The sequence below is a fragment of the Balaenoptera physalus genome (genome assembly GCF_965194825.1).
Source record: "Balaenoptera physalus genome assembly, chromosome: 15".
Taxonomy (NCBI): domain Eukaryota; kingdom Metazoa; phylum Chordata; class Mammalia; order Artiodactyla; family Balaenopteridae; genus Balaenoptera; species Balaenoptera physalus.
In genome coordinates, this window is record NC_138894.1 from 98,165,780 (window position 1) to 98,190,891 (window position 25,112).

The 25,112-nt window shown below is 41.8% G+C and overlaps 1 protein-coding gene across 6 annotated transcripts in view; it reads left to right on the forward strand.

Moving 5' to 3' along the window:
* Nucleotides 1–228: 228 nt before the first annotated feature.
* Nucleotides 229–25,112, forward strand: part of FAM110C (family with sequence similarity 110 member C) — a 42,766-nt gene continuing 17,882 nt past the window's right edge. For 3 of the 6 annotated variants that reach the window (XR_014254044.1, XR_014254045.1, XM_082426740.1), the window contains exon 1: nt 229–24,501. Coding sequence is in view for 2 of the 6 variants with exons in the window: in XM_082426740.1 (XP_082282866.1) it covers nt 23,507–24,472 (966 nt within the window). In the remaining 4 variants the exon portion in view is untranslated. The remainder of the gene's footprint in view (nt 24,502–25,112) is intronic. The other 3 variants (XR_014254046.1, XR_014254047.1, XM_082426739.1) reach the window with 1 other exon arrangement.

Consider the following 25,112-nt stretch of genomic DNA (forward strand, 5'->3'; position numbering starts at 1 on the left):
GAATAAGAAAGACATCAGTTTGAATCCTGCCTCTTGAACTAACTAGCTATTTAATCTCATGCTGTTTAATCTCAGTTTCCTCATTTGTAAATCTGGAATAGTAGTATTTGGTACATAGTGCCTAGTATATATCAGGTGCCCAATTATCATTTGATAAATAATATATAAATATTTTACAAGTGTTCTTAAACTGAGAGGTGTGTGTGTGTGTGTGTGTGTGTGTGTGTGTGTGTGTGTGTGTGTTGTTAGCTAAATCAAGAAACAATGGTGGTGCACATGAAGGGCCTGGATCATAATAGGTTCTCTACAACTTTTTGGCTTTATGTGATCATAGGATGTGAATAGGGGCTCAGAGAATGGGAAAGGCAAAAGGCCATACATTCTCTCAATTTTAGAGTTAAAAGATGATCTGAGCAATTTTCAAATTAATCCTTTTACTTTACAGATAAAGTTTATTACTAATGTTGGTAAGAGGCATGTAAAAGAAAAATTAAAGAGGTCTCAACCACAAAAGTTTGTAATAGTTTATCTTCACAACCACCCTGGGAGTTGGTAGAGCAGATGTTAAAATCACCATTTATAGATGAGAAAAAAGCACTCTGGGGAGTTAAATAATTAGCCAGAAGTCTCCCCTGGGAGATGCAGGGACAGGTCTCAATCTCTGTTCTTTGGCCTTAAGATCCATTGCTCTTTCTATAGTCATTATGTTTTAAGTAAAGAAACATTAGTTACTTTCACCCTTGGCAATAATTCTATGTCATTAGGGTTGACATATATCTATTGTTATCTGTTATTGTGTCTTATTCTTCTTACTTATATAATATTCATGATAATATCTATCTTTAGATAAAATAGGAAGAAAGAAAAATGCCCTACTTTGCCTTTCTGCCAGGAGGAAGCTCAGAGGGTCTGTAGACAATGAATGTTTTCTGAAGGCAGTAGTTGGAATATATGCATGTTTTTCTCTTGTTTTGATTAGTGCCTAATGGTTTTCCACTTCAGGTTTCTTCAGAATATCCTCAAACACTAATAACTAATAACAGAACAGGTGGCACTCCTTGTTGGAAGTGCTGGGAAGGCTGGCCTGGTGTTTAGTAATTACAAGATGCAGCCAGCACGGACTTAGGAAGCAGGCACCAGGAAGCAATCACATTTAAATCCAGAAAGATCTGCTCAGTCATGATCTCAGTTGTAATAATTCTTGAACTGAAAGCCACAGCCTTAATGCTAGTAGGGATATATGTCTTTGTTTTTCTTAGCTTTGTATTGTAGTGCTTTCCCTGCATGCAAATGAGATTCTTAAGAAAAATTTAGCATAATTTTCTTTTTCTTTTTCTTTTTTTTTAACATCTTTATTGGAGTATAATCGCTTTACAATGGTGTGTTAGTTTCTGTTTTATAACAAAGTGAATCAGTTATACATATACATATATCCCCATATCCCCTCCCTCTTGCATCTCCCTCCCATCCTCCCTATCCCATCCCTCTAGGTGGTCACAAAGCACCGAGCTGATCTCCCTGTGCTTTGCGGCTGCTTCCCACTAGCTACCTGTTTTACATTTGGTAGTGTATATATGTCAATGCTACTCTCTCACTTCGTCCCAGCTTACCCTTCCCCCTCCCCGTGTCCTCAAGTCCATTCTCTACATCTGTGTCTTTATTCCTGTCCTGCCCTTAGGTTCTTCAGAACTTTTCTTTTTTTTTTTTAGAGTCCATATATATGTGTTAGCATATGGTATTTGCTTTTCTCTTTCTGACTTACTTCACTCTGTATGACAGACTCTAGGTCTATCCACCTCACTACAAATAACTCAATTTCATTTCTTTTTATGGCTGAGTAATATTCCATTGTATATATGTGCCACATCTTTATCCATTCATCTGTTGATGGACACTTAGGTTGCTTCCATGTCTTGGCTATTGTAAATAGAACTAGCATAATTTTCTTTAGGAGAAAAACCTTGAGCAGCCATGCTGTAAAAATGCAGTAGAAGAGTGATTAGACTATAAATGTTTAGAGTGAAAAAAAGAAGCAGCAGCTTGGTTTCTGGCCTTAACACAAACTAAATGAAATTGGACAAATTGCTGAGCCACTCTTGGTTGAATATTCTCCTAGTGAAAATAATAACTGTTACACAAGAGTATAACATAGATAAAATTTGCAAAGGTAAGTTAGAAGAACTTTGTAAAATATGAAACAATTTATGAAGAACTTACAGCATCTTCTCTGGTGTTACCTCTTTTATATCTGGAGGCCCTCTTATCATCCTCATGTTACAGATAGGGATGTCCACCCCAATGTTCCACAGCAAGTTACATCAAAGTTAGAAGAACTGTGCAAGTCTCTTGACCATGGGGTTATAAATTAGCTACCAATATGGTCAAATAAAGAAAATACGTTTTATATGGTTTTGAAGCAAGTTTCCTGCTGAAAGTTAGCTGAGTATTGAAATTGTCCTTTACACATCATTTCTTTTTACATCTTCACAGATTAGATACTTAGCATGAAATTGAGGGCAGAGAAATGTTAAAGATTACAACATGATCACACACCAAGTTGCAAGCAGGCTTTTTAAAAATCATATATAAAGAATTATTAAGAAAGTAAAAACATGTATCCTGGAGAATTGTGGTAATCTGTCTGATTGTTTTCTTCAATCTTTAACTGCTTGCTTCTGGAGTAAATTTAAAAATTGAGGAAAATTAACTATTATTTCAATAGTACTTGGAGAAGAAGAAAAAACTTCCATTTGAATGTGAGGTCAAAAAGTGCACCTGCTACTGTCTAGTGGACAAGTCTAACCCCTTAATTCCCAGCATTATGAGAGGGACTTTTAAACGACACAGTGCGAAAGGGGGGTGAACCCTGAGAGAAAAGCCACGCCTTGCACCCCAAAGCTGGCCCGCTGATCTGCTGCTGAACATCAACACCAGGCAGGAGGAAGACAGAAACCAGAGCCCTGGGCGATCACGTCTGAACAGACAGAACATAAACCTCGTCCAAACCACAAAACCCCAGCTGGTATGAGTGACGGCTACACAGCTACGTCAGCCCAGCCTCCCACCTCCTGCTAAGACTTGTTGAGACCCCCCAGTCGTAAAACTGCCTGCATCCCCCGAGCCTCTATCCCAGAGCAGAGCCCTGCTTCCTCAGACTCTCCCCCAGATTACTGAACACCAGCCAAATCTGGTAGGGTCCTTCCTAACCCTCTTGGCAGAAGCCCCAAGGTCCCCCTGTGGTTGGTCTCTTCTCTTTAATGAGTAATAATTTGTGCCTTAATGATGCTCAGTGGAAAGACATGAAATCAGGACATGTCATACAGGAGATGCTGATGACCTTTCATTTCTTGGTCTGAGTGGTGGTCACATTAGTGTTCATGTAATAATTCATTAAACCACACACATGTTTTATGAACTTTCTCACATGTGTGTAATACTTAGTGATTAAAATTATTTTTTAATTCTGCATTGGATACAGGGATATGTTTCTTAGCCTAGGAATAAACTATTCTTTTCTGTCAACTTATTGGGCAAGACCATACATATATTAACAATGAAAATATTTTTAAATCCTAGAAACATAAGCCTCATGTTTAGACTTTAATAGAGAGGGATAAAAAGAAGTGCAATAGACCAATATTATAAAATGTAGTAATAGTTTATATCAACACAAACATTCCTGTCTTTGTTTCCTCAGGTCAAATGTATTTGAAATACCAAATTCATCAAAATGAATAAAGGACATGAGCCCACATGCATTTCAAGCAGTGGAGGAGACACTGAGGACTTATTTTTCACATTGGAGGAACCGCCAAGAATACCCAAGATTGGGTGTTTCGGACCAGGGACAGGAACTCAACATCAGGCAAACTTGGAGGGACCCAGCCTGGGGGAGACTCGGCTCTCTTCCCCGTGTGCTTCTAAGTTCCACTGAAGGCAGCTCCATCAACACCCAGCAGCCAATGGAGTCAAGGTCAGAGTGGGGGATCAAAGGATGCCTTTATGGCTCAGCCCTAGAGACGTACACATCACTCTGCCCATATTCTGTTGACTGGGACTCAGTTACTTGGGTTCACCATGCAAGATGGGCTGGTGAATGTAGTCCTCGTGTGCAGCAACTTTTCAGCTAAACATTTGCACTACAGAGGGAGCACACATCTTTGGCGGAGGGCTCTCCACCTACCCATCCTTGCCCCTATATGAGTGAGAAATGTGACTTCTGTTATGTGAAGCCCCTGTAAGTTTGGGTTTTTTTTTCAGTATCTCAACTTGTGTTTCCTTCTTAACTGATACCACAGAGACCATTCCATACCTCAGAGGGATGGCCACCAACTACTAGTTGTCTATTATCAAGATTTGGAAGTAGGGGGAAAGAAGATAAAGCAGCAGAGAAGTAACAAAGGTGGGTCTTTAAAGAGACCAGGCCATATGAGCCTGAGAACAAGCTCCTTCGTTCATCAAAAAAGAATAGCACACCTACCATGAACCAGGTGGTATACTAAAACCTTTCTCTTTCTTACAAAACCTATTTAATCGTCACATAGCTTAGAGGCTACTTGCCTATCCCCATGCAGCTAAGGTAGAGGGAGGGTACTCAGTACTCCTCAGTACTCCTTAGCTAGCAAGTCAGGGTGAGGATTAAACCAGCCAAATGGCCCCAGATCCCCTGCTCTGGGCTTTGCGCGTTGCTGCCTCAGGAAAGAGGGCTCATCAGCTTAGGAGATTCTGAGAGTAAGTGACGAATCATCTCCAAGGCAGTCGAAGGGTTGGCATCAGGCTGAGGTGGCCAAACACCCAAAATGCTGAGGGAGCTCAGAGACAAGGAATCCTGCATTTCTCCAAATGTGATGGGTGGACGGTACTGTCTCTGACTTTAAAACTCTCCATTTTGCCCTTTCCCAACTGTCCCTTTTTTTTTCTTTTGGAAGGAGGGAGAGATTACTATTGACTCATTTACCCAAAATAGAGCATTAAAGAGGAAAGTAAACCAAATCTATTTTCTATTTTTTGGATACTATTATATTCAATCACCTCATTTTAAGGTACTTATTCAAAATTCCTAAATAATACCTTTCCACTATGAATCACTGAGATGCAATCAAAAGGCATTTTATTCTTCACGACTCAAATCAAATGATTTCTATTCCAAAATCTAGTAGAAAAAAAATATTATGTTGACAGAATGCTAACCAGAAAGCTTCTTCAGGTGTCTCCATAATACCAACAGATATGTAGTAAACTATCATGCAATTTTAACTCAGATGAAACAGAAATCCCAAAAAGACAGCTTTTGGGGGGTTTGCGCCACAACTACTGAGCCTGTGTGCCACAGATATGGAAGCCCGTGCGCCTAGAGCCCGTGCTCCGCAACAAGAGAAGCCACCACAATGAAAAGCCCACGCACCAAAACGAAGAGTAGCCCCTGCTCGCCGCAACTAGAGAAAGCCTGCATGCAGCAACGAAGACCCAAAGCAGCCAAAAATAAATAAATAAATTTATTAAAAAAAAAAAAAAAGAAAATAGGGCATGTGATTGGCTGTTGGTTTTGGCACATGATGAGCACCCGTTGCTTGGTCGAAAGACTGGAAACCCTAGAGATCATAAAGATTGCCACCTTTCTACCCCACCTTCTACCTGGACCGTCCTTGAGAGTCTTTAAGTTTCTAGGGTCTAGCAGTCTGTCTCTGATCAATGCCAGCTCTTCAGACTCTGCACTCCTAGTCCAGAATAGTGACACGGCAACCCAGAGCACCAGCCCACCAAGACGGTGTCTACATGGGCATCAGAAGGACTAAAGCGTGCTAGGACTTGCCTCGCTTCCCCACAGGGCCGCGGACTTCAAGGCGGTCTGTGTCATGAGTAAAATCTATCTGGCAGCACATTCGTTTGTAAGACATTGCCTTCGGGGGGTTGGGGGGTGGCGGGGAGGGGTGCGGCAACCAGCCAGAATGCTCAGAGCTTTATACGGAAGAGACTGATGTCCCAGTACCTTCCCTGATGAAGCCCTAAGACAGTTTATTCCAGTCCTTTATAGTTACTCACATTTATACTCTCACACAGACACATTCTCGGGCCCTGGGGGATTTGTTGCTTTTTTTACATTTTACACTTGGCCCTGTAACTGTTTTTGCATGAAAGAAGACTGCACAATGATCACTGAGGCCAGAGCTGATGTTTCTGCATCGATTATAACCTCTTAACAACCCCAAATGTGTTGTGAAAGAGCCACATCAATTGTTATAACTTTATTCTAGTTTTTAATAAAGTAAGGATGAAATAATGCACGTGGAGATTTCGCTATCAACCATTTTAATTTCCAGGAAAACCAGAAGTGTGAACCGTGGTAGGTTATCTGTACTCATGGTACAATCTCCAACGCTTACTGTTCCCATGCGCCCAGGCCGCCAGCGCTGTGCACTGCGTCTGTGAGTACCTGTGCTTCACCGTGATTAGTTAATTGCTCTTCGCCTTATGCTATTCTGGTTTACAAAAGGCTGCGCAGGAACACTCTACTTTGGGATAGCAGGGAAACGTGTACAAGATATGCAACCCCTCTGTACATACACACATATCCTTCTGTTAACATTGCAATTATAACGGGAATACGATATACCCGTCGTGAGGCAGAGGAGTGAGGGAGGCAGCGGGAATAGCAGGGGCATCTCAGACCCCTACCTGCTCCGGGTCAGCTAACATTCTGTCGGCCAAAGTGAGTCACATGACCAGCTGAGGTCGAAGCGGGGGAGGGGCCTCTGCCCTTGAAGACAGGGGTTGCAAAGCGGCAAAGTAAAGGGCGCCAGAAAAGTGAGAGTTGAAGGGTTGTGCCATGAGTACAGATAACTTGCCTCAGTACCCACTTCTGGCTTTCCTAGAAATTAAAATGGTTGATAGGGAAGTCTCCATGTATGTTATTTCATCCTTGTCTAATCAAAAACTAGAATCCTAATGATTGATGTGGCTCTTTCATAATACATGGATGCAAATTCCCCATCACTGGAGCCCGAGGGTACCCCGGGACAGAAAAGATTGAGTTCTTAGGATAAAAACCAGTACCAGTCTGCTTAGCTGGAACACGAAATTGATGGCTTTAACAAATTTCCTATAGACTTTCCTGCCCCAGGTGTCCTATGGGAAGCCGCCGGGGAAAGAGCGCCCACACTCCCTCGGCTGCCTTCACCCAACACACTTTGTAGCTTAAGGAGCCCCAGGGTTGAGGGAAAGAGGATATGTGTGGGTAAACGGCAAAAGAATTCATTAGAGGAAGAGGAGAAGCTGTCGACTATGTCAGAGACTTTTCTACACATTGCCCTTCACCATCCCTACGAAGCCATACTAGGAAGGTAGACTTATCCCATGCCATACATCCAGGCCATGTAACTAGTAGCTGGCAGAGCCAGGATTCGGTTCCAGACTTCCTGGCTTTAAAACCAGTGCCCTTCCCCATACCTGGTTGATCCACCATCAGAATTTGCTCTATGGTCCAGACATTGGAGCAGGCATGCCCATGCGGCTATTTCTCCTGGTCTATCACATCCTAGATCTTTAAGAAAAAAATTTCTGAAAATGAATAAACTTCCTTCTTAAAGTACAAAATAAATTATTAAACTTTTCAATTATCTCGGAAAGTGTATCTTTGTAAAGGTCATTTATTATTTACTTTCCTGTTTAATTAATATCCAGTTCTTAGGCATCAGTTTTGGAAACTTCCTAATCGCTTTGATTCAGAGGGGATGTAATGCTGCTTAGGTGTGACACTACTAACCCTCCACTGTGTCACAGGAGGTTGCGTCCTGCGGCTGCCCAAAGCAAATACGCCACCCCTGCCTCCCCGGCTGCCCTTCATTTCTTGGCACAGGCGTGGACAAAGTAATTAGTGCCCTGATATAGGTCTTTAGGGTTGTAACTCTCACCTGCCCCTCAGAGCAAGTTCAGGTAATGTGTGAACCGCCAGTCGATTACGTGAAATCATATTTATTGAAGATTAACATCTGCACAAAGCCTCTACGTCTTTATAGAGAGAATTATAAACATGTGACTACAATTTGACACTGATGTTTTTTTCCAGTCAGGTTAAAATGTCACTATTTGAAGTATTAAACTCAAGATTAAGCACACTAGGCTCTTGTTAAGAAAGAACAATTGTGTCACTTTATCATCTTGACTGGCTTCCCATAATATTCCTGAGGAGTCTTTGTGTGTTTGCTTCAGTGCCCGTCAGGTAGCTGTGGGATAATGTTTCAGCTCTGGAACTTCTGAGGGCCTTGGGCAGGCGCGTGGATCTCGTCCCTCCATGGCTGGGTTGAGGCAGGCTTCCCCTCTGCCCTCCCCTCTCAGCCCACATGCCCCCTGAGCCTTCACATCCACAGGACCCGGAGTTTTCTGCTCCAGGACCTATGACTCAGCTGCCTCTTTTGTGCTAGGAAGTCTCTGTTCCCTGTTTCTTGTTTTCTGATGAACTTCAAAGCTGCCTTAGAGTGATTGTAAGAAAGAGGATGGAACACTAGTGAGAGTTTAAAAATGGGGACCAAAGTGATTCAAACTGATGACTGAATAGTAAGAGAAAACTTAAAAGGAAGTTATTAAAAGGAAAGTTTTCTCCTTATTATATAAACAGGATATTGATCCTTTTCTTTCCAAAAGTGTGTGAATATCAGCAAGAGGAAATAGGCTTAAACTAAAGCAGAGATATTTTAGTAGTCTAGAGAAAGGACGTTCATCTTTCCATAACTGACATGGGTTCCAGTGATGTCCAGCTGTGTGGGAGGCAGCATGTAGAAAACACAGCTCCTGACGTATAGGAAGAATTTAACAAATGCATTATCTTGTCAGATTTTTCAGCATTAAAAGGGCTTTTATACTGAATTATTTTGTTCTTTGTGAACAAGGCCTATGTGTCAGAGTTTTGCAGAACATTGACTGATGCTTTATGACACATACGTGCAAGCACAAATCTTGCTCTCCAGTAAGTTTGAAAGTTACATGGCAACCAAAATTAAATGGATTTCTTTAGTGTAGAAGATGTTTAAAATGTTATTGTGCAATCTTAGGCATACAAAGGATAATTTAAGAGGCAATTTCCCAAACTTACCTCATGACAAAACCTGTTTCCCTGGGCATTCCTATAAATATCTCCTTCAAGAGTTCTGTAGACCACTTGGGAAAACACTTTCTTCCTGGAGTCGGGGGCTTAAATAAAAAGTCCCTTTTAAAATATGACTTTAATTTAGGACCCAAGAAAATTAGACTACTCTAATTTATTTAGGGCCCCACTATTTTGTCCCTCTCCTAACCAGAGACATTTGGTGAGCCCTGTCTCCTAGCATTTCAAACCTCACCCCTGCCTGGCCTTCAAGGCCCCCTCCAAACTTGCCCTGCCACATTTAGCCATCATCGTTCCCCACAACCTGTCCAGGGCCTCCTTCTACTGGGTCAGATTTACTATACAAGAAACACTGACCTCTGCAACTAGCAAAGCAGGCATCCAGCAAATTTTAGAGCAAATGAGATGGAAGTCAACAGGAAAAAAATTGCATATAGTGACTGCATCTTGAGAAAATGCCTTAGTAAAATCCAAGAACTCTCTGTAATTAGTAGTAAACCCTAGACAGGAGCAAGTGTGCAGCAGAGACTGCACAGAGCAATGACCACAACACACACAGGAGGATTTTCTGTGTCCAGAAGAAACAGCTTCCAAACCAGAGCAGTGTCCCCAGCTGCCCTGAAAGGGCAGTTACGGAGGAGAGCGTGAAGAAGAAGGAATTACTGTCTGACATCAGTGTCCACTTGATGTAAGTTTTCATGCAAACCTTGTAACCTAGCAGTCTGTATCCTTCTCACTGCAGATTGCTTTCAGTTATTCTCAACAAAACCTATATTCTTCCTCATAAATTCCCAAGCTGAAGAACTACTCACGGGGTGTTATATGTAACACCTGGACTGCATGTGACTCTGACTTCTATAGTAAAAATGTCTTGTCAAAAATGAATAGCGTGAGGTCAGCAGTCCTTCGTTACAGAATTGTCTCAACTAGGCTTTCTTCTGTCTGGTTATCTGTCCTGTCCTGCTCCCATCACAATGGGTTCACAGAATGCTGGCTGAAAGCACAGGAATCCAATCCTCTGGATAAGCTAATACAGCTATAAAGTTGATGACCACTTTCCATTTGGATTTTCAAAATATTGAAATATTTATAGATCCCTTGTATTACTTTTGAGGATCTCAAATATCCTGGGCATTTGGGTTAGAAATCCCTCTTCTAGTGGATGTATTGTTAACAAACAGGCCCGAGGCAGCACTCAGCCCCCTCCTGCACAACCCCGTTTAGCTGTTGCTGAATATGCAGATACTCCTTTACCAGCTTTGCTGTTGGTTCATATTGCTTCTTCCTGCTTTTCCCCAGCTCTCTACCTCCTTCCCCAGATTACATCCACAGAAGAGGTAAAGTTTATTTAACTTAAAGACCTACGTAAGAAAACGATTGATTGTTGAAAGGGTTTTGTCATTCTTGACAAGTCTTTACAAGAGGAATGAGTCACATAGAGCTTAGCAAATAACAGCATGCCAGAGTCAGATCAGAGAGCAGAATTTGGATTTTTGTTTTGTATTAAGTAGCTGTTTTAAGGGAGCCTTTCTGTGAATCTTTGGTGAGGAAGTTTGTTATCCCGAGAACTAGAAAACTATAAGCAACATCATTCTTCAGACCTACCTATGCTTTCTTCACAGGTCATAATGGTAGAGCTGAACAGGCCTGACATATCACCTAGGTCGACCTCGTCATTTTAAAAATGGGAAATTGAGCCCAATAGAAGTTAATTAACCTACATAAAGACACAATTGGTTTGAACTGGCAGCATAACTAGAGTGACTATCCAAACTAAGATTTTTTGTTAAGTAAAGGGGCGGTATTAATAATTGTGTCAGAATAGTAGGTATAAATTAGCACTGTTCCAGGCAAACAAAGATCCATGGTCCCCCAACTGTAATCAGATCTTCTGCAACTTATAGTCAGCCTACCCTAACGCCGATTAGTACAAATAGTAAGAAAAACTTTTGTGCAATGGTTTTATTGAAAATAAAAGTGGTTTTTGATGGAGAAAATAACTTATCTTTTGTTTCACAAACTCTATTCGAAAAGATTATTCTGATGTTTATGCAATGAACTATAATAAATCCTGACTCCACCTTCATTGGCATTACTGTAATATTATAACTTTGCATTATTATAACAAGAACACAACAAAGCACTTAAGCAATAATGTCATTTTTCAAATTCCTCAGATTGAATAAAAGAAGGCAAAGAATCCATTCATCAAAGATTTATATTTTAATGACTTTGAAAGTTAATTTAGCTTTCATATTAGATTCAGAGATTGGTCATTATCTATATGTAGAAACATGTGTCAAGGTTTATAAACAAAAATATGGCTACTGTAAACTTCTGATTATGGAGTGAAACTAAAACATGAAAATATATTGTTATAATAAAAATCTGAGTGATGCATTTTAATGACTTATTTAAAGAAGTAACTGAAAAGCAGAGATGTCAATAACTGACCAAGAAAATACAGATACAAATCAACTGACAAACTTCTATTGGTTACTTAATGAATGCAGATAACTCTGCTAGTTAGGGATTCAATTATGGAAAAATAAAGGTTCTGGTCTTGAGGAACCTACATAATGTTGATTGGAAAACATATTGCATATAGTTTTAAAAACAGTACACCTGACAGCACCAGGCAGACTCTGAGCCCTGTGAGTAGGGCTGCTGGATAATTTCAGAGGGAGAGCAAGGGCAGACAAAGAGCAGAAAGGATGGAGCTGGGCTGCTGGGGTGTGTGGCTGGAAGCAGAGATCACTAGGGAGGTTTGGTTGAGCTGCAGGGAAACACCCAACATCAGCAGGGGCCCCAAGTATCAGCTTGCAGGGCTTAGGCTAAACCAGGCAGTGGTTTGGAACCAGTGTATTCGTGCCCTGTAAGTTCAAGCATACTAGGTACCATGGGCAGTATTGATTCATTTTGTTTTGTTTCATTTCTGTGTTACATTTAGAATGAGAAAAAATAAACTTTAAAAATAATAAAGAGATATGGAAATAACTTCAGTCTCTCCTACTGGGTAGATATTAAACCATCTCCCCCAAATAATGTCATCTTTTCATTATAATCTTTGTGAAATATTTAAAGAAGCACCGTGTCAAAACTTCCCTAATTTGATCAGCTTCTTGCATTATTGGCTTTTTGACTATGGGAAGGTATTTTTGGTAATTTTTATTTGACGTTCTGTCTGTTGGAATGAAAACCAGTAGTTTTATTTTAACATAACTTTATGCACTCATCTGAGGATATTTAATTTTAAAGCCATAGTCTGGCCATCGTGGGCAGGAGAGAGAGCTCATCTGAACAGCATCATTCATGCCTTGGTTTCTAGTGTCTACTCATTACTTCTCCTAAAGAGCGTTCAACAAGGCACTTACGTGTCCCACGGTAGAGAATGTTTACCTTCCTGGTTTGGGGGCAGCTTTACAATAACAGTTACACTCCAGCACATTTCTGTAGACACTTGAACTGCCCATAGCACCACCAATATCAAATTCAATTCAAAGGGGAAAAAAGTTAGTAAATGATGCATGGACATCTTATACTCAAGGTTCATTCTTCTTAAATAATAGAGAAAGAAAGAAAGAAAAAGAAAGAAGACAACAATACCTCCTGGAAATTTGATAAGTTTCACTCACCTGTTAAAGAACTTCCTAAGACCCTTGCCAGAGTTATTGTAACCAAATTGAGATGTGAAGATTGGATACCATCTGTGATTTTGTCTGTGTGTTTGCTGTAACAAACTAGTCAGGTTTCAACAGTCGGGGTTCATCTAAGCTTTGAGAGTTTTGTGGTGGCTTTTTTTGCTTAACTGACTTGATTACTGTGTTTAGAAAACAATACGATTCAATCTTATGCTTCAAAATGTGGTTTAGTCTTAATTTAGTTAAATGTATTTATCTAGAGTATATCAGGTATTTCTAATCTTAAAGAGAAACCAGAACCCAGTATCCTTTTTTATTTTTAAATATTCTACCTTGAACTTCTTCTGTGGAGTCCGCTGACAGTACCCGTAGCAGGAAGGAGGGTAGAGTGTACGCTGAGGCTGGGGAGAGCTTGTCTCATGGTTTGTCTTCTTTAGTTTGAATTCTTACTTTATTCCACTATTTTCTCTCTGGAGTTGATTTTCCCCTTCCAGGCTTGGCTCTTGTCACTCTCACCTCCCCAGGCACTTTAGCCAGCCAGCCACCTCCTCTTTTTTTATGCTTATTTGTAGATATGTTTATTTGTTTTCTTAGTCACTGTCGTAATTAAAGAAAGTGAATCTCCACTCAATCTTTTTTTTTGATGGTGTTGTTTTTATTTATTTATTTTTGTTTTGTTTTTGTTTCGTTTTAACTTTTTATATTACATTGGAGTATAGTCGATTAACAACGTTGTGATAGTTTCAGGTGCACAGCAAAGCGAATCACCCATTCTCCCTCAATTTCCCCTCCCATCCAGGCTGCCACATATCACTGAGCAGAGTTCCCCATGCTATACAGTAGGTCCTTGTTGGTTATCCACTTTAAATATAGCAGTGTGTACATGTCAGTCCCAAACTACCTAACTATCTCTTCCCCTCACCATCGCCCCAGCCACCTCCTCTTTACACGCACCTTCAGTGGTTCTTTGTCTCGTGTTTACTGTATGTTCACCTCTCACCAGCCAAAGCAGCATCTTTCTTTTGGCCATCTTTTCAGGTTATTATCATTCTATTTTTTCCCCACCACCAGATGCCCCCCTTTGAAAATGACAGTCAACTGTTTCAGGTTGAAGCCTTTGTCTCAGTTCCCTGTAGCAGGGAACTTTCACCCCAATCTCCTCATGATGAAATTCTGTTTGTAACATGCAACTCAGCTACCACCACCTCAAAGTTACCATAATACTTACACTCCAACACGTTTTAAGACACTCCAACTGTCACATCATCATCAATATCAACTGCAACTGAGGAAAAAGAAAACTAGTAGATGATACATCAGCACTTTATACCAAAGGCTTATTCTGAGAGCAAGAAACAGTGAGAAAGAGTGAGATTTACATATTTTTGTTTGTTTTAAATATTTTTTTTCTAAAAACAAACATTGCAGCTATAGTTGAAGCCCCTGTCCCATTCTTCCCCTCCTCAGAGGAAACTTCTGTGGTAAATTTGGTGTACATTCATACCACATTTTAATATTCTTTTTATAGTTACATATGCAGAATAGCATATTCTATTCTTTTTAATTTATTTAGATATCAAAATGTACATAACATTCTGTAATTTACTTTCTACTCAAATAAGAGATTCATACAAAAAAAATGAATACAATCCTTAACTTTAAACATTTATTTTAATGCAAAATAAATTATTTGTAAGTCTATGGTTTATAACCAAAATACTCTTTCTCAAGAGGAGTGTTAGAATGTTTATGATAACAGCCTTGCTCACACATGTCCATTTAGCTCCTAATGTCTGCAGGAAAACAATTCCAGCTCTCTTTTTGCTCACTCAGTTTGGATTTTCGGCCCACGTATTTACCCAGGATCCCGTGTAGGTTCCTGGAGGCTACCTCAGGCACAGGGAGGACGTGAGGCAGGTGGATTTCTGGCTGTCATCTGTCTATACTCGTCTACTGAGCTGTGCTTGCTCCCTCTGCCCTCTGGTCATCCATCCATGTCGCTCTTTGCTGGGTCCTGTTCGCCACCGATAGGGGTCCAGGTCCAGCTCTGAGGCACTGCACTACGATGCATGTCCCCTGCCAAGAGATGGTCTCTAGAGATGATCTCTGCTTTCAGAGCTCAAGCCTATCATGACATTTGTCTCATCCTTGCCAATTTCCAGAGCTCAGCTGTGGGGAGAAAGGCAGCATCATGACACCCACCATTATCAATATCTACTCACTTCTAGTTTCCTTTCTGATACTTCTTCCAATCTGGGTCCAGGAGATTTTGATCTAGTCTGGAGGCAGAAAGGAGCCAGGAAAGTTTACCCTTACAACACCGTGTGCTGCCCTGAATCAGCTTTATTGTCTTTGAACTGAGTTTATGTCACTTCCTCCCCATTCGCCCCTTTACCCAGGGCTGAGATGCTGGTCCCCAAATGCCAGGAAATATCGTCTTGAATCTATCTTTCTTTTGTCATTCGCCTTCTTCTGAAGCACAGAGCAGAGAGTGACCTAGATGCTCCTAAATAGGAAAAGGAAACACTGGAAAAGCCTTTAATATTTTCAAATATTATCATGTCATATGTAGTTCAATGCAATGCATTTCCAATAAAAAACAGAGCAATATTGTTACAATGAGAGGATAGGCATATTATAAAAGAATATGTTTCCAAAGTCCCTTTATAAATAAACTTAAGGGAACTCCAAATATACCTTCTTACAGAAAAAACAGTATAAACAGTTGATATCATGGATAATCCACCACAACCACTATTTAGCCCATAAGTAGATGAAACTGTGTCAATTTCAGCTGTGTCAGAAACAAACAGAACTATCATATTAATAGTGTGGTGCTAGTTGAATGGTGTAAGCTACTATACTAGTAATAGCACTGGAACTATTTTTATTTTTTTATAAACTTATTTATTTATTTATATATTTATTTATTGGCTGCATTGGGTCTTCCTTGCAGCACACGGGCTTTCTCTAGTTGAGGCGAGCGGGGGCCACTCTTCGTTGCAGTGCACAGTCTTCTCGTTGTGGTGGCTTCTCTTGTTGTGGAGCATGGGTTCTAGGCGTGCAGGCTTCAGTAGTTGTGGTGCACGGGCTCAGTAGCTGTGGTTCGTGGGCTCTAGAGTGCAGGCTCTGTAGTTGTGGTGCACGGGCTTAGTTGCTCCACGGCATGTGGGATCTTCCCAGACCAGGGCTCGAACCCGTGTCCCCTGCATTGGCAGGTGGATTCTTAACCACTGCCGCATCAGGGAAGCCCTGGCACTCTTATTAAATACTATGATTTTGCGTAATGTGTCTAAGGGGGGAATGTCTCACTACAGCAGGGTGGTTATGCTTTTCCTAGTCTCTTAATTTATTCTCAGGATAGAATTAGCTAATAACTTTTAAATTAGGTGTTGATAAGTCAGGGAGCCCCTATAACTAAACACAACACAGAACAAAACGCATAATAAATAAATTTTCATTTTTCCTGATTGTTCATATATTGAAACAAAACAAGCTTAATTAGAAGAGGATGAATTAGCACAGGAACACTGGTAAACATTTGGAAAGTCACTTATGGACATCTTTAACTTTCCCTTACTTTTCTACTAATCACATGTTTAAAAGATTTATTTAGTCATTCAAAAATTATTAAGTAATTTGAGTCAACCTATCACAAAATTCTGCTGTGTTCTACAATAAAAGCTTGTGTTTGAAGAACCCTATTTTCCAAAGCCCTTTCTATGTATACTACTTAATTTTATTTTTATAATGACCCTGTAAAAGATAAAAGGCAGGTATTATTATTCCATTTTACTGATGAGGAAACTGAGACTCAAAAAACAATTAAATGATGTGAACACATTCATTCAGTTATTTATGGAAATACCTAGATTAGGACTTAAGTTTTATAATTTTAACTATAATGTTCTCTCTTTTGAACCATATATATTAAATACATAACCCATATTATACACACATTCACACATGGATGAGTGTGTACATATATTAGGAAGGCAGAAGGATCCCTTAATTTTTATCTGAACCATCTTGCATTACAAGGCATTAGCCTTATCAATACTTTTCACATGCATTTATAAAACTATTTATATATTTTCATTTTAGTTAACTTCAAATTGAAGACTATCCCCCAGAGGAGTTTTAATAATTTACCATCAATAGGTGATAAATATTGCAAAAAACAGCTAGGAATCAAAATACTTTGTATCATAATCATTTTGCAGAGTTTTAAGTGACTGATAAATTCAAAGATAGATTCTCCATGTTTATTGGCTCATAAATTGAGAGAGGAAGACATATTGCCAAATTTATTCCAATAATAAATAAATTTTTAAAATATACAAACTTTCTATTACAACATTTACTAAAATAGTCCAGCACTATTTTAATCAAACAAATGTTTATAACCATTACGTGAATAAATGTTGTAGCCAGAGTCTGTCACAGGAGAGGTGAATGAGCACATCGGTGAAGTGTATTGCTGTTTACAAATCCGATCCAAAGATAATTAAATGATATGCTTCTGAGTAATTGTGGTTATTTGTTCATAAATGTGTTTATAACTCATGTATTATTTTAAAATCAACAGTTATTCCTCTCAGAAAACAAACTCAGCAAACACTTTGATCATTAAGGCAGAAAAGCTAACATTAAATCAACTTGAAAAGAGATACATACATTGAAGTATGGCTTATGCTTTTTTTTTTTTTTTTTTAGTATCATTGTTTGTTGCTGTATCTTTGGTAGCTGGAACAGTGTTCTGCATACAGTTAGTGCCAGTAAATATTTATTATGTTCTAGAATGTACTCAGAAGCTGAAGTACTGGAGTAACTGACACACCTATTTATTTATTCACTTATTTATATTAGTATTTTAATTTTTGAATTATTAAACATATTTTGAGATAAAAAAGATAGATTCACATGCTGATGTAAGAAAAAATACAGCAATATCCAGCGTGCTGTTCACCCAGTTTTCCCCAATGGTGATATTTGCAAAACTGTAATAAAATATCACAACCAGGATATTGACATTCATACAGTGAAGATACATTTCTATCATGTGTCACGTTGTCCTCTTATAGTTAGACCCACTTCTCTCCTACTTCTTCCCTAAGCCCTGGGACCACTAATTTGTTCTTCATTTCTATAACTTTGTCATTGTGATAAAGCTATACAAATAAAACCATACAGTATGTAAACTTTTGGGATGGGCTTTTCTTCAACATAATTCACTGTAGATTCATCCAGGTTGGGTGTATCAGTTCATTCCTTTCTATTGTTGAGTGATGTTCCATAGTATGATTGTACCACAGTTCTTGCTTTTTTTCCACTCTTTTATTGTGGTAAAATATTTATTGTTATGTGTATAACATGACAATTACCATCTTAACCATTTTAAGTGTTCAGTTCAGTGGTTTTAAATGCATTCACATTGTTGTGCAACCATCACCACCATCCATCTCCATAACTCTTTCTATCTTGTAAAACTGAATCTCTACCCATTAAACAATAACTCCCCAGAATCCTCTCCCCTAGCCCATGGCAACCACTATTATACTTTCTGTCTTTATAATTTTGACTACTCTAGGTACCTTATGTAAGTGGAGTCACACTGTAGTTGTCTTTTTGTGACCGGCTTATTTCACTTGGCATAATGTCCTCAAGCTTCAACTGTGTTGCAGTCTATTGCAAAATTTTCTTCATTTTTAAGGCTGAATGATATTCTCTTGCATGTATATACTTTTTTGCATATCCTTTCATCTGTTGATGGACACTTGGGTTGCTTCAACATTTTAGCTATTGTGAATAATGCTACTATGAACACGGGGTACAAATACTCTTCCAGATCTTGCTTTCAATTCTTTTGGATATATAACCAGAAGTGGAATTGTTGGAACATACAGTAATTCTATTTTTAAGTTTTTGATGAAGGCCATGCTGTTTCCCACAGCAGTTTCATCATTGTACATTCCCACCAAGAGAGCATAAGAGTCCCAATTTCTCCAGATCTTTACCTGCACTTGTTTTCTGGACTTCCTTCCTTCCTTCTTTCCTTCCTTCCTTGTAGCCATCCTAATGGGTGTGAGGTGGTATTTCTTTGCACTTTTGATTTACATTTTCCTAATGATTACTGATGTTGAACATTTCTTCATGTGCTTATTGGCCATTTGTATAATCTTTTTTTGGAGAAATGTCTGAATCCTTTGTCCACTTTTGAATTGGGTTTTTGTTTTTGTGTTGTTGAGTTTTGGGAGTTCTCTATATATTCTGACTATTAATCCTGTATCAGATACATGATTAGCAAATATTTTCTCCCATTCTATGGGTTGCCATTTTACTCTGTGGATAAGTGTCTTTGATGCACACATTTTAAAACATTTTCATGAATTGCAATCTATTTTTTTTTGTTGTTGTTACCTGTGCCTTTGGTGTCATATCCAAGAAAACATTGCCAAATCCAATGTCATAAAGTTTTGTCCTATGTTTTCTTCTAAGACTTGTATTGTGTTAAGGCTTATATTTAGGTTCTTGATCCAATATGAGTTAATTTTTGTATATGGAGTTCGGTAAAAGTCCAACTTCATCCTTTTGCATGTGGATATCCAGTTTTCCCAGCATCGTTTGTTGCAAAGACTGTCCCTTCCCTATTGACTGGTCTTGGCACCCTTGTAAAAATTCATTTGACCATATATGTGAGGGCTTATTTTCAGACTCTCTATTCTATTCCATTGGTCTTTATACCTGTCTTTATGTCAATGCCACACTCTTTTGATTTAGCTTGGTAGTAAGTTATTAAATCAGGAGTGTAAGTCCTCCAGTTTTGTTCTTCTTTTTCAAGTTTGCTTTTGCTATTTGGGGTTCCTTGAGATTTTATATGAATTTTAGGATAGTTTTTTTTGTAATTCTGCAAAAGTATCATGGGGATTTTCATAGGGATCACATTTAATCTGTAGATCGTTTTGGGTAGTATTGGCTTTTTAACAAGATTAAATCTTGCAAACCATTAACATGGGATGTATTTCAATTTATTTATGTCTTCTTTCATTTCTTTCAGTGGCGTTTTGTAGTTTTCATCATACAAGTCTTTTACCTCCTTGTTTAAGTTAATTCCTAAGTATTTTACTCTTTTTTTGGATACTGTAGTGAATGCAATTGTTTTGTAAGTTTCTTTTTAGATTGATCATTGTTAGTGTATAGAAATGCCACTGATTTTTCTGTGTTGACCTGTATCCTCCTACTTTGCTGAAATTTTTCATTGTAACAGGTTTTTTTTTTTTCCCAGAATCTTCAGAGTTTACTACATATAAGATCATATCATCTGCAAACAGAGGAAAATTTACCTCTTTCTTTCCAATTTGTATGGCTTTTGTGTCTTTTTCTTGCCCAATTACTCTGGCTTGAACTTTCAGTGCTACATTGACTAGAAGTGGTGAAGCACGCATCCTTGCCTTGTTTCTAATCTTAGAGAAAAAGCTTTCAGTCTCTCACCACTGAGCATAATGTTCATTCTAGTTTTTTCACATACGACTTTTATTATGTTGAAGTTGTTTCCTTCTATTCCTAGTTTGTTGAGTGTTTTTATCATTAAAGGATGCTGAATTTTGTCAAGTGTCTTTTCTGCATCAATTGAGATGACCATGTGTGTGTTTTTTTTTCTCTTCATTCTGTTGATATGGCATATTACATTGATTGATTTTCATATGTTGAACCACCCTTGCATTCCAGGAATAAATCCCACTTGGTTATGGTGGATAATCCTTTCAATACGCTGCTGAATTATGCTTGCTAGTATTTTGTTAAGCATTTTTGCATCATTGTTGATAAGAGATAAGGATCTGTAGATTTCTTTTGTTGTCTCTGTCTGGCTTTGGTATCAGCGTAATGCAGACCTTATAGAATGAGTTAGAAGTGTTCCCTCCTCTTCACTTTTTGGGAAAAGGTTAAGACGGATTGGTATTAGTTCTTCTTTAAAAGTTTGGTCAGTGAATAATCAGGTTCAGGGCTTTTCTTTGATGGGAGACATTTGATTTCTGATTCAATCTCCTACTAGTTATAGGTCTATTTGGATTTTCTGTTTCTTCACGATTTAGTCTTGGGAGGTTTTATGTTTCTAGAAATTTATTCAAGACTGCCACTATATTTGTCCTATTTTTAAAATTTCACATACATCATGATCATTTCCCATTCCATAAAATATCCTGTGGAAGCATGACTAAATGGTTGCGTAATACTCCATCCCACAAGTATGTCATACATTATCTAACCTTCTTCCTGTTGTTAAATGCAGGTTGATTTCAACTGTTTGTCTGCAACGAATATCCTCATTCTGTGCACACATCTCTTCTTAGTTCCTTAGGATATATTCCTTGGAGTAGAGTTCCTGGATCATTGCGTCTGTAAGCATTATTTCCTGCTCTGACCAAATCTTTTGAGATGATGCTGAAGAGGAAATTAGGCTCAAAGTCTAAGCTACCAGTTGAGCAATGAGAACAATTTATTTAGAAAATTTTCTTGTCAGTATCTTATTATTCCAGTTCTATTTATCCAGTTAGTTATCTGCTTAATAGATAGAAAATTATGGATATAAATATAATTTGCTTTAATAGCAATAAATCTTAAATACAACTTTATAGTAGTTTTTATTCTTATGTTCAGTACTCATATGTGAATTCACTAACATTATTTAAAATGTGATAAACCACTAATCATAACCATCATAATCAAAACATTTATTTATTGAAAATTTGATCTGTACCAGACATAGTGCTAAGCCCTTTATATGCATAATCTCATTAACAAATACCCTAACAGGTGGATGTAAGGAGCTCTAGTTTACAGAGGAGCAACCAGAGTCATTGAGAAGTCCAACCTGACAGCCTCTCCAGAAGCTAGAGCAGAGACCCAAGCCTAGGTCTTTCTTTAACATTCCTTTAGTGCTCACTACAAAGCAATGAATGTTCTAAGCTATAAAAATGAGGGTTTTTACAAATGACAAAACAAAGATCCTGAGAGGTTTGTTATCTGTCCAATGGAACATAGCTAATAAATGGTGGACCCAGGCTCAGACAAATTCTGGATATCCTATGCTTAGGAGTTCTCCCTCTCTGACCTGCTGCAATTGCACATGAAGTGCAAAGGAGGAAAAGGAGCCACTTTGGGCTAAGCAATTAAGAAGATTTTTTTTCTCTGACTGACAATAGACCAGGCCGCCTGAGCAGAGAAAAGCCTGGACTTTGGGCTCCCACCTGGTCCCCCTCCACCAGTAGTATCCTACTGTGGGAAACAGTGTGTCCAACCCAGGAGCTGGCACCGGCTCCATCTCTCTCTCTCTCACCCTCAGGACCACAGTCATCTTTTTGCATCAGTGTGGCATTTTCTGGTCACACTAACTGGGTAGTCCGATTCTCAGGAGACCTGGTTTCTTGTGTTTCTGTCACTGACGACAAGATTTGGCCTCACGGAAACTCACGGTGCAAAGACGCATTTGGCACCTGCTGCGATCCTGGGGGGGTGGTGGTCAGTAGGCGCCAGTTTGCCAAACCTGTTTGAAATCATTCAGCTGCGGCTCCTGCTGACTCACCACAAGCCCCCTCTTGGTGCCCACTGGCATTTCTGGAAACATAATCAGACCCAGACCTAAGGCACCTTCCTGCCTGCAGCCCACGGGCTGCTGTGTTGCCCTGCACCAGGCGCACTCGACCACAACTTTGAAGGTCAGCCTGTCTTGGAGTCGGCCTTAACATGAGATAACGTGGATATTTCACTCGTCTGGCAGATATTTTTAGTCCTTTGTCCAACTTTTGAAAGAATGGAATTTTGGAAATGTTTCGCCTTAGACTTTTAGCATTCCTAGGCTGATCCACTACCCCGGTGAACCCGTGGTTTCCCCGCTGCACTGATTACGGTAAAAACAGCAGTCATTCTGGGAATTTGTTCAGGTTTTTTTCCAAATCCACTGAGCCTCGCCTCCGACACCACTGCTCTCCAGCGGGTCCCGGCACCAGGTGCTCCGGTCTGGTTAGGCCCCCCGTCGGCCTCCTGACGGAGTCTGGACGCAATCCAGGTCCCTACCCGGTTCCTGGGTTCTTTCTACCTAACACATAGACTGACCTGTCCTGCGATGCGTTTCCTTTCCTTTTATAGACTTTTCTTTCTGACAGTTAAGAGTAGTGCTCAGGTAGAGATTTAGGAAATCAAAGAGTCATAAGTTTCCAAACACGCTGAGGTCACTTTAAGAATTCAAAGGACACGAGACACCTGCCGAGGGGGGAGCCCGTGAGCCGCTCTGCCCTCCCCCAGTCCGGAAATGCCAGCGTCCAACGGGGACCCGAGGCACTCCCAGGCTGGGAGGAGGCGGTTGATACCTGGATCTGAACCAACGCGGTCCCTCCCCGTTCCTCTGCCCTGTGGCGCAGACTGGCCCTCCCAGCTGCGGAGCGCCGGGCTCCGCGCGCAGGCCCCTCGGGGCAGGTCCGCCCGCAGTCCTCCCGGCTACTGGCTGCCCGGAGCCAGTGTGGGCGGGGCGGGGACCCGGGAACCAGGCGCGCGGAGAGGGGCGGGGGCGGCAGCAGGCGGGGCGGAGCCGGCGGGGCGGGGACCGAGGCAACTAGCCAATCCGCGCGGACTCGTGTTCGCCCAGGCTCCCGACCGGCCGGCGGGAACTGGGGAGCAGCTCCCCACCTCTCGCGGACTTCGGAATTGGCTGGCGGCCTGACGGGCGCCGCGGCCGCAGCGCGTTTCCGCAGTTTGTCGAGCCCCGAGGATGCGCGCCCTGCCAGCCCTGGATGCGCCCCCGAGCGAGCGCCTACTGTCCCGGGACTCCGGGGCCCCCCGGGCCCGGGACGCGACGGGGCCGACGCGCAGGAGCGCGGTGGAAAGGCTGGCAGCCGACCGCTCCAAGTACGTGCGGGGCCCGCCGGGAGCCGGCCCAGGCCCGGCTTGCGAGGGCAGCAGCCCCGGGGCGAGCCAAGGGCAGGCGGGCGACCCTCGGCCCCCGGCGCGCGTCCCCGGTCCGGTGGCGCGCAGGGCCATAGCGCGGAAGCCGCTGAGGCCGGACTCGCTGGTTATCTACCGACAGAAATGCGAGTTCGTCCGAGGGTCGGGAGCCGACAGCCCCAGGGGAGGCCTGGTGAAGAAGCTCTTCCAGGGGCCGGGGAAGGACAAGACGCCGGGGTCGCCCGGCACGTCCCGGGTGGGGGAGGAGGGCGGGGCCAGGGCCCCGGAGGCCGCCCCGACCGAGCCCGGCCCCGTCGCGGCTCCCGCGGTGCCAGGGCCCTCCGCGCCTCCGGCCCCCGCCCCGCCGGTCAGGGCGCCCTCCAGAGTCCCGGCTGCGCCCCGGGGTCCGGAGCTGCTCGGGGCGAGGCACCGGGGGCTGCAGCGCTCGCAGTCCGACCTCAGCGCGCGCTACTCCGCGTCCTTGGCCGAATTTGACACCTTCTTCCAGTACTGTGGCCTGGAGCCCGAGGTAGTGGAGGCGCTCGGACGGGAGAACTTCTCCGCCGGGTCGGACCTCGTCGCCCGCAAGGTCCGCAGCGTGAGCGTCGCCACCTCCGACAGCGGCTTCTCCCGGCACAGCGGCGGCGACGAGGGGCTGCAGGAGGGAGAGCTGACGGAGCAGGTGCCCAGCACCACCTCGGTGGTCGAGAGGAACGCCCGCATCATCAAGTGGCTGTACACCTGTAAGAAGGCCAAGGAGACCCCCGGCCAGGGGCTGCAGGGCCCGGCGTGACCGCTGCGCCCCGGGATACCCGGACCGAGGTTTGCGTCCAGAGAGGCCGGGAGGGGTGTGTGTGTGGCGAGCCTGTGAGGGCTTGGGGAGTGACCGAGCGAGCCGGGTAGCTCCAGCCTTCTCGAGTAGCGAGGGACCCTAGCGATGGAGACGCAGAGGCTCCTGCGTCAGAGAGGCCGCTGCTGAAGAGCAGAAGGGCCGCCAGGCCAGGTGCCCGCAGGGCCTGCACCAGTTCTTCTGAGTGTGCGGTTTCTGGCTGCCTGGAAAGGTAATTGTGTACACTAACACCATCCCAGTTGGTCTATTACTGTGAAAAGTGGAGACATTGGGATTATAAATGCTCAGTTAAGAAGTGGTTTTACACCTCAGCTGTTATCCTGATTTCAACATAGCCTGAGGGCCCCAGTTCCTGTGGGCATCCAGAGCTTTGATGTGAGTTGACTGGTCAGCCTGTGGCCCTGGGGTGGGGCTGCCATCTCCCCTCCAGCAGAAAGGAAGGCTCTGCACTTCCTGGAGGCCTTTACCCAACTGGGAGGGAGGAGAACTTCTCTACAGGATCTTGTCAGCAGTTTGACATTCATTTAGCTGCAAAGATCTTTATTTGGCTAAATTTTGTTCAAATTGTTTGGAGACCTTCCTA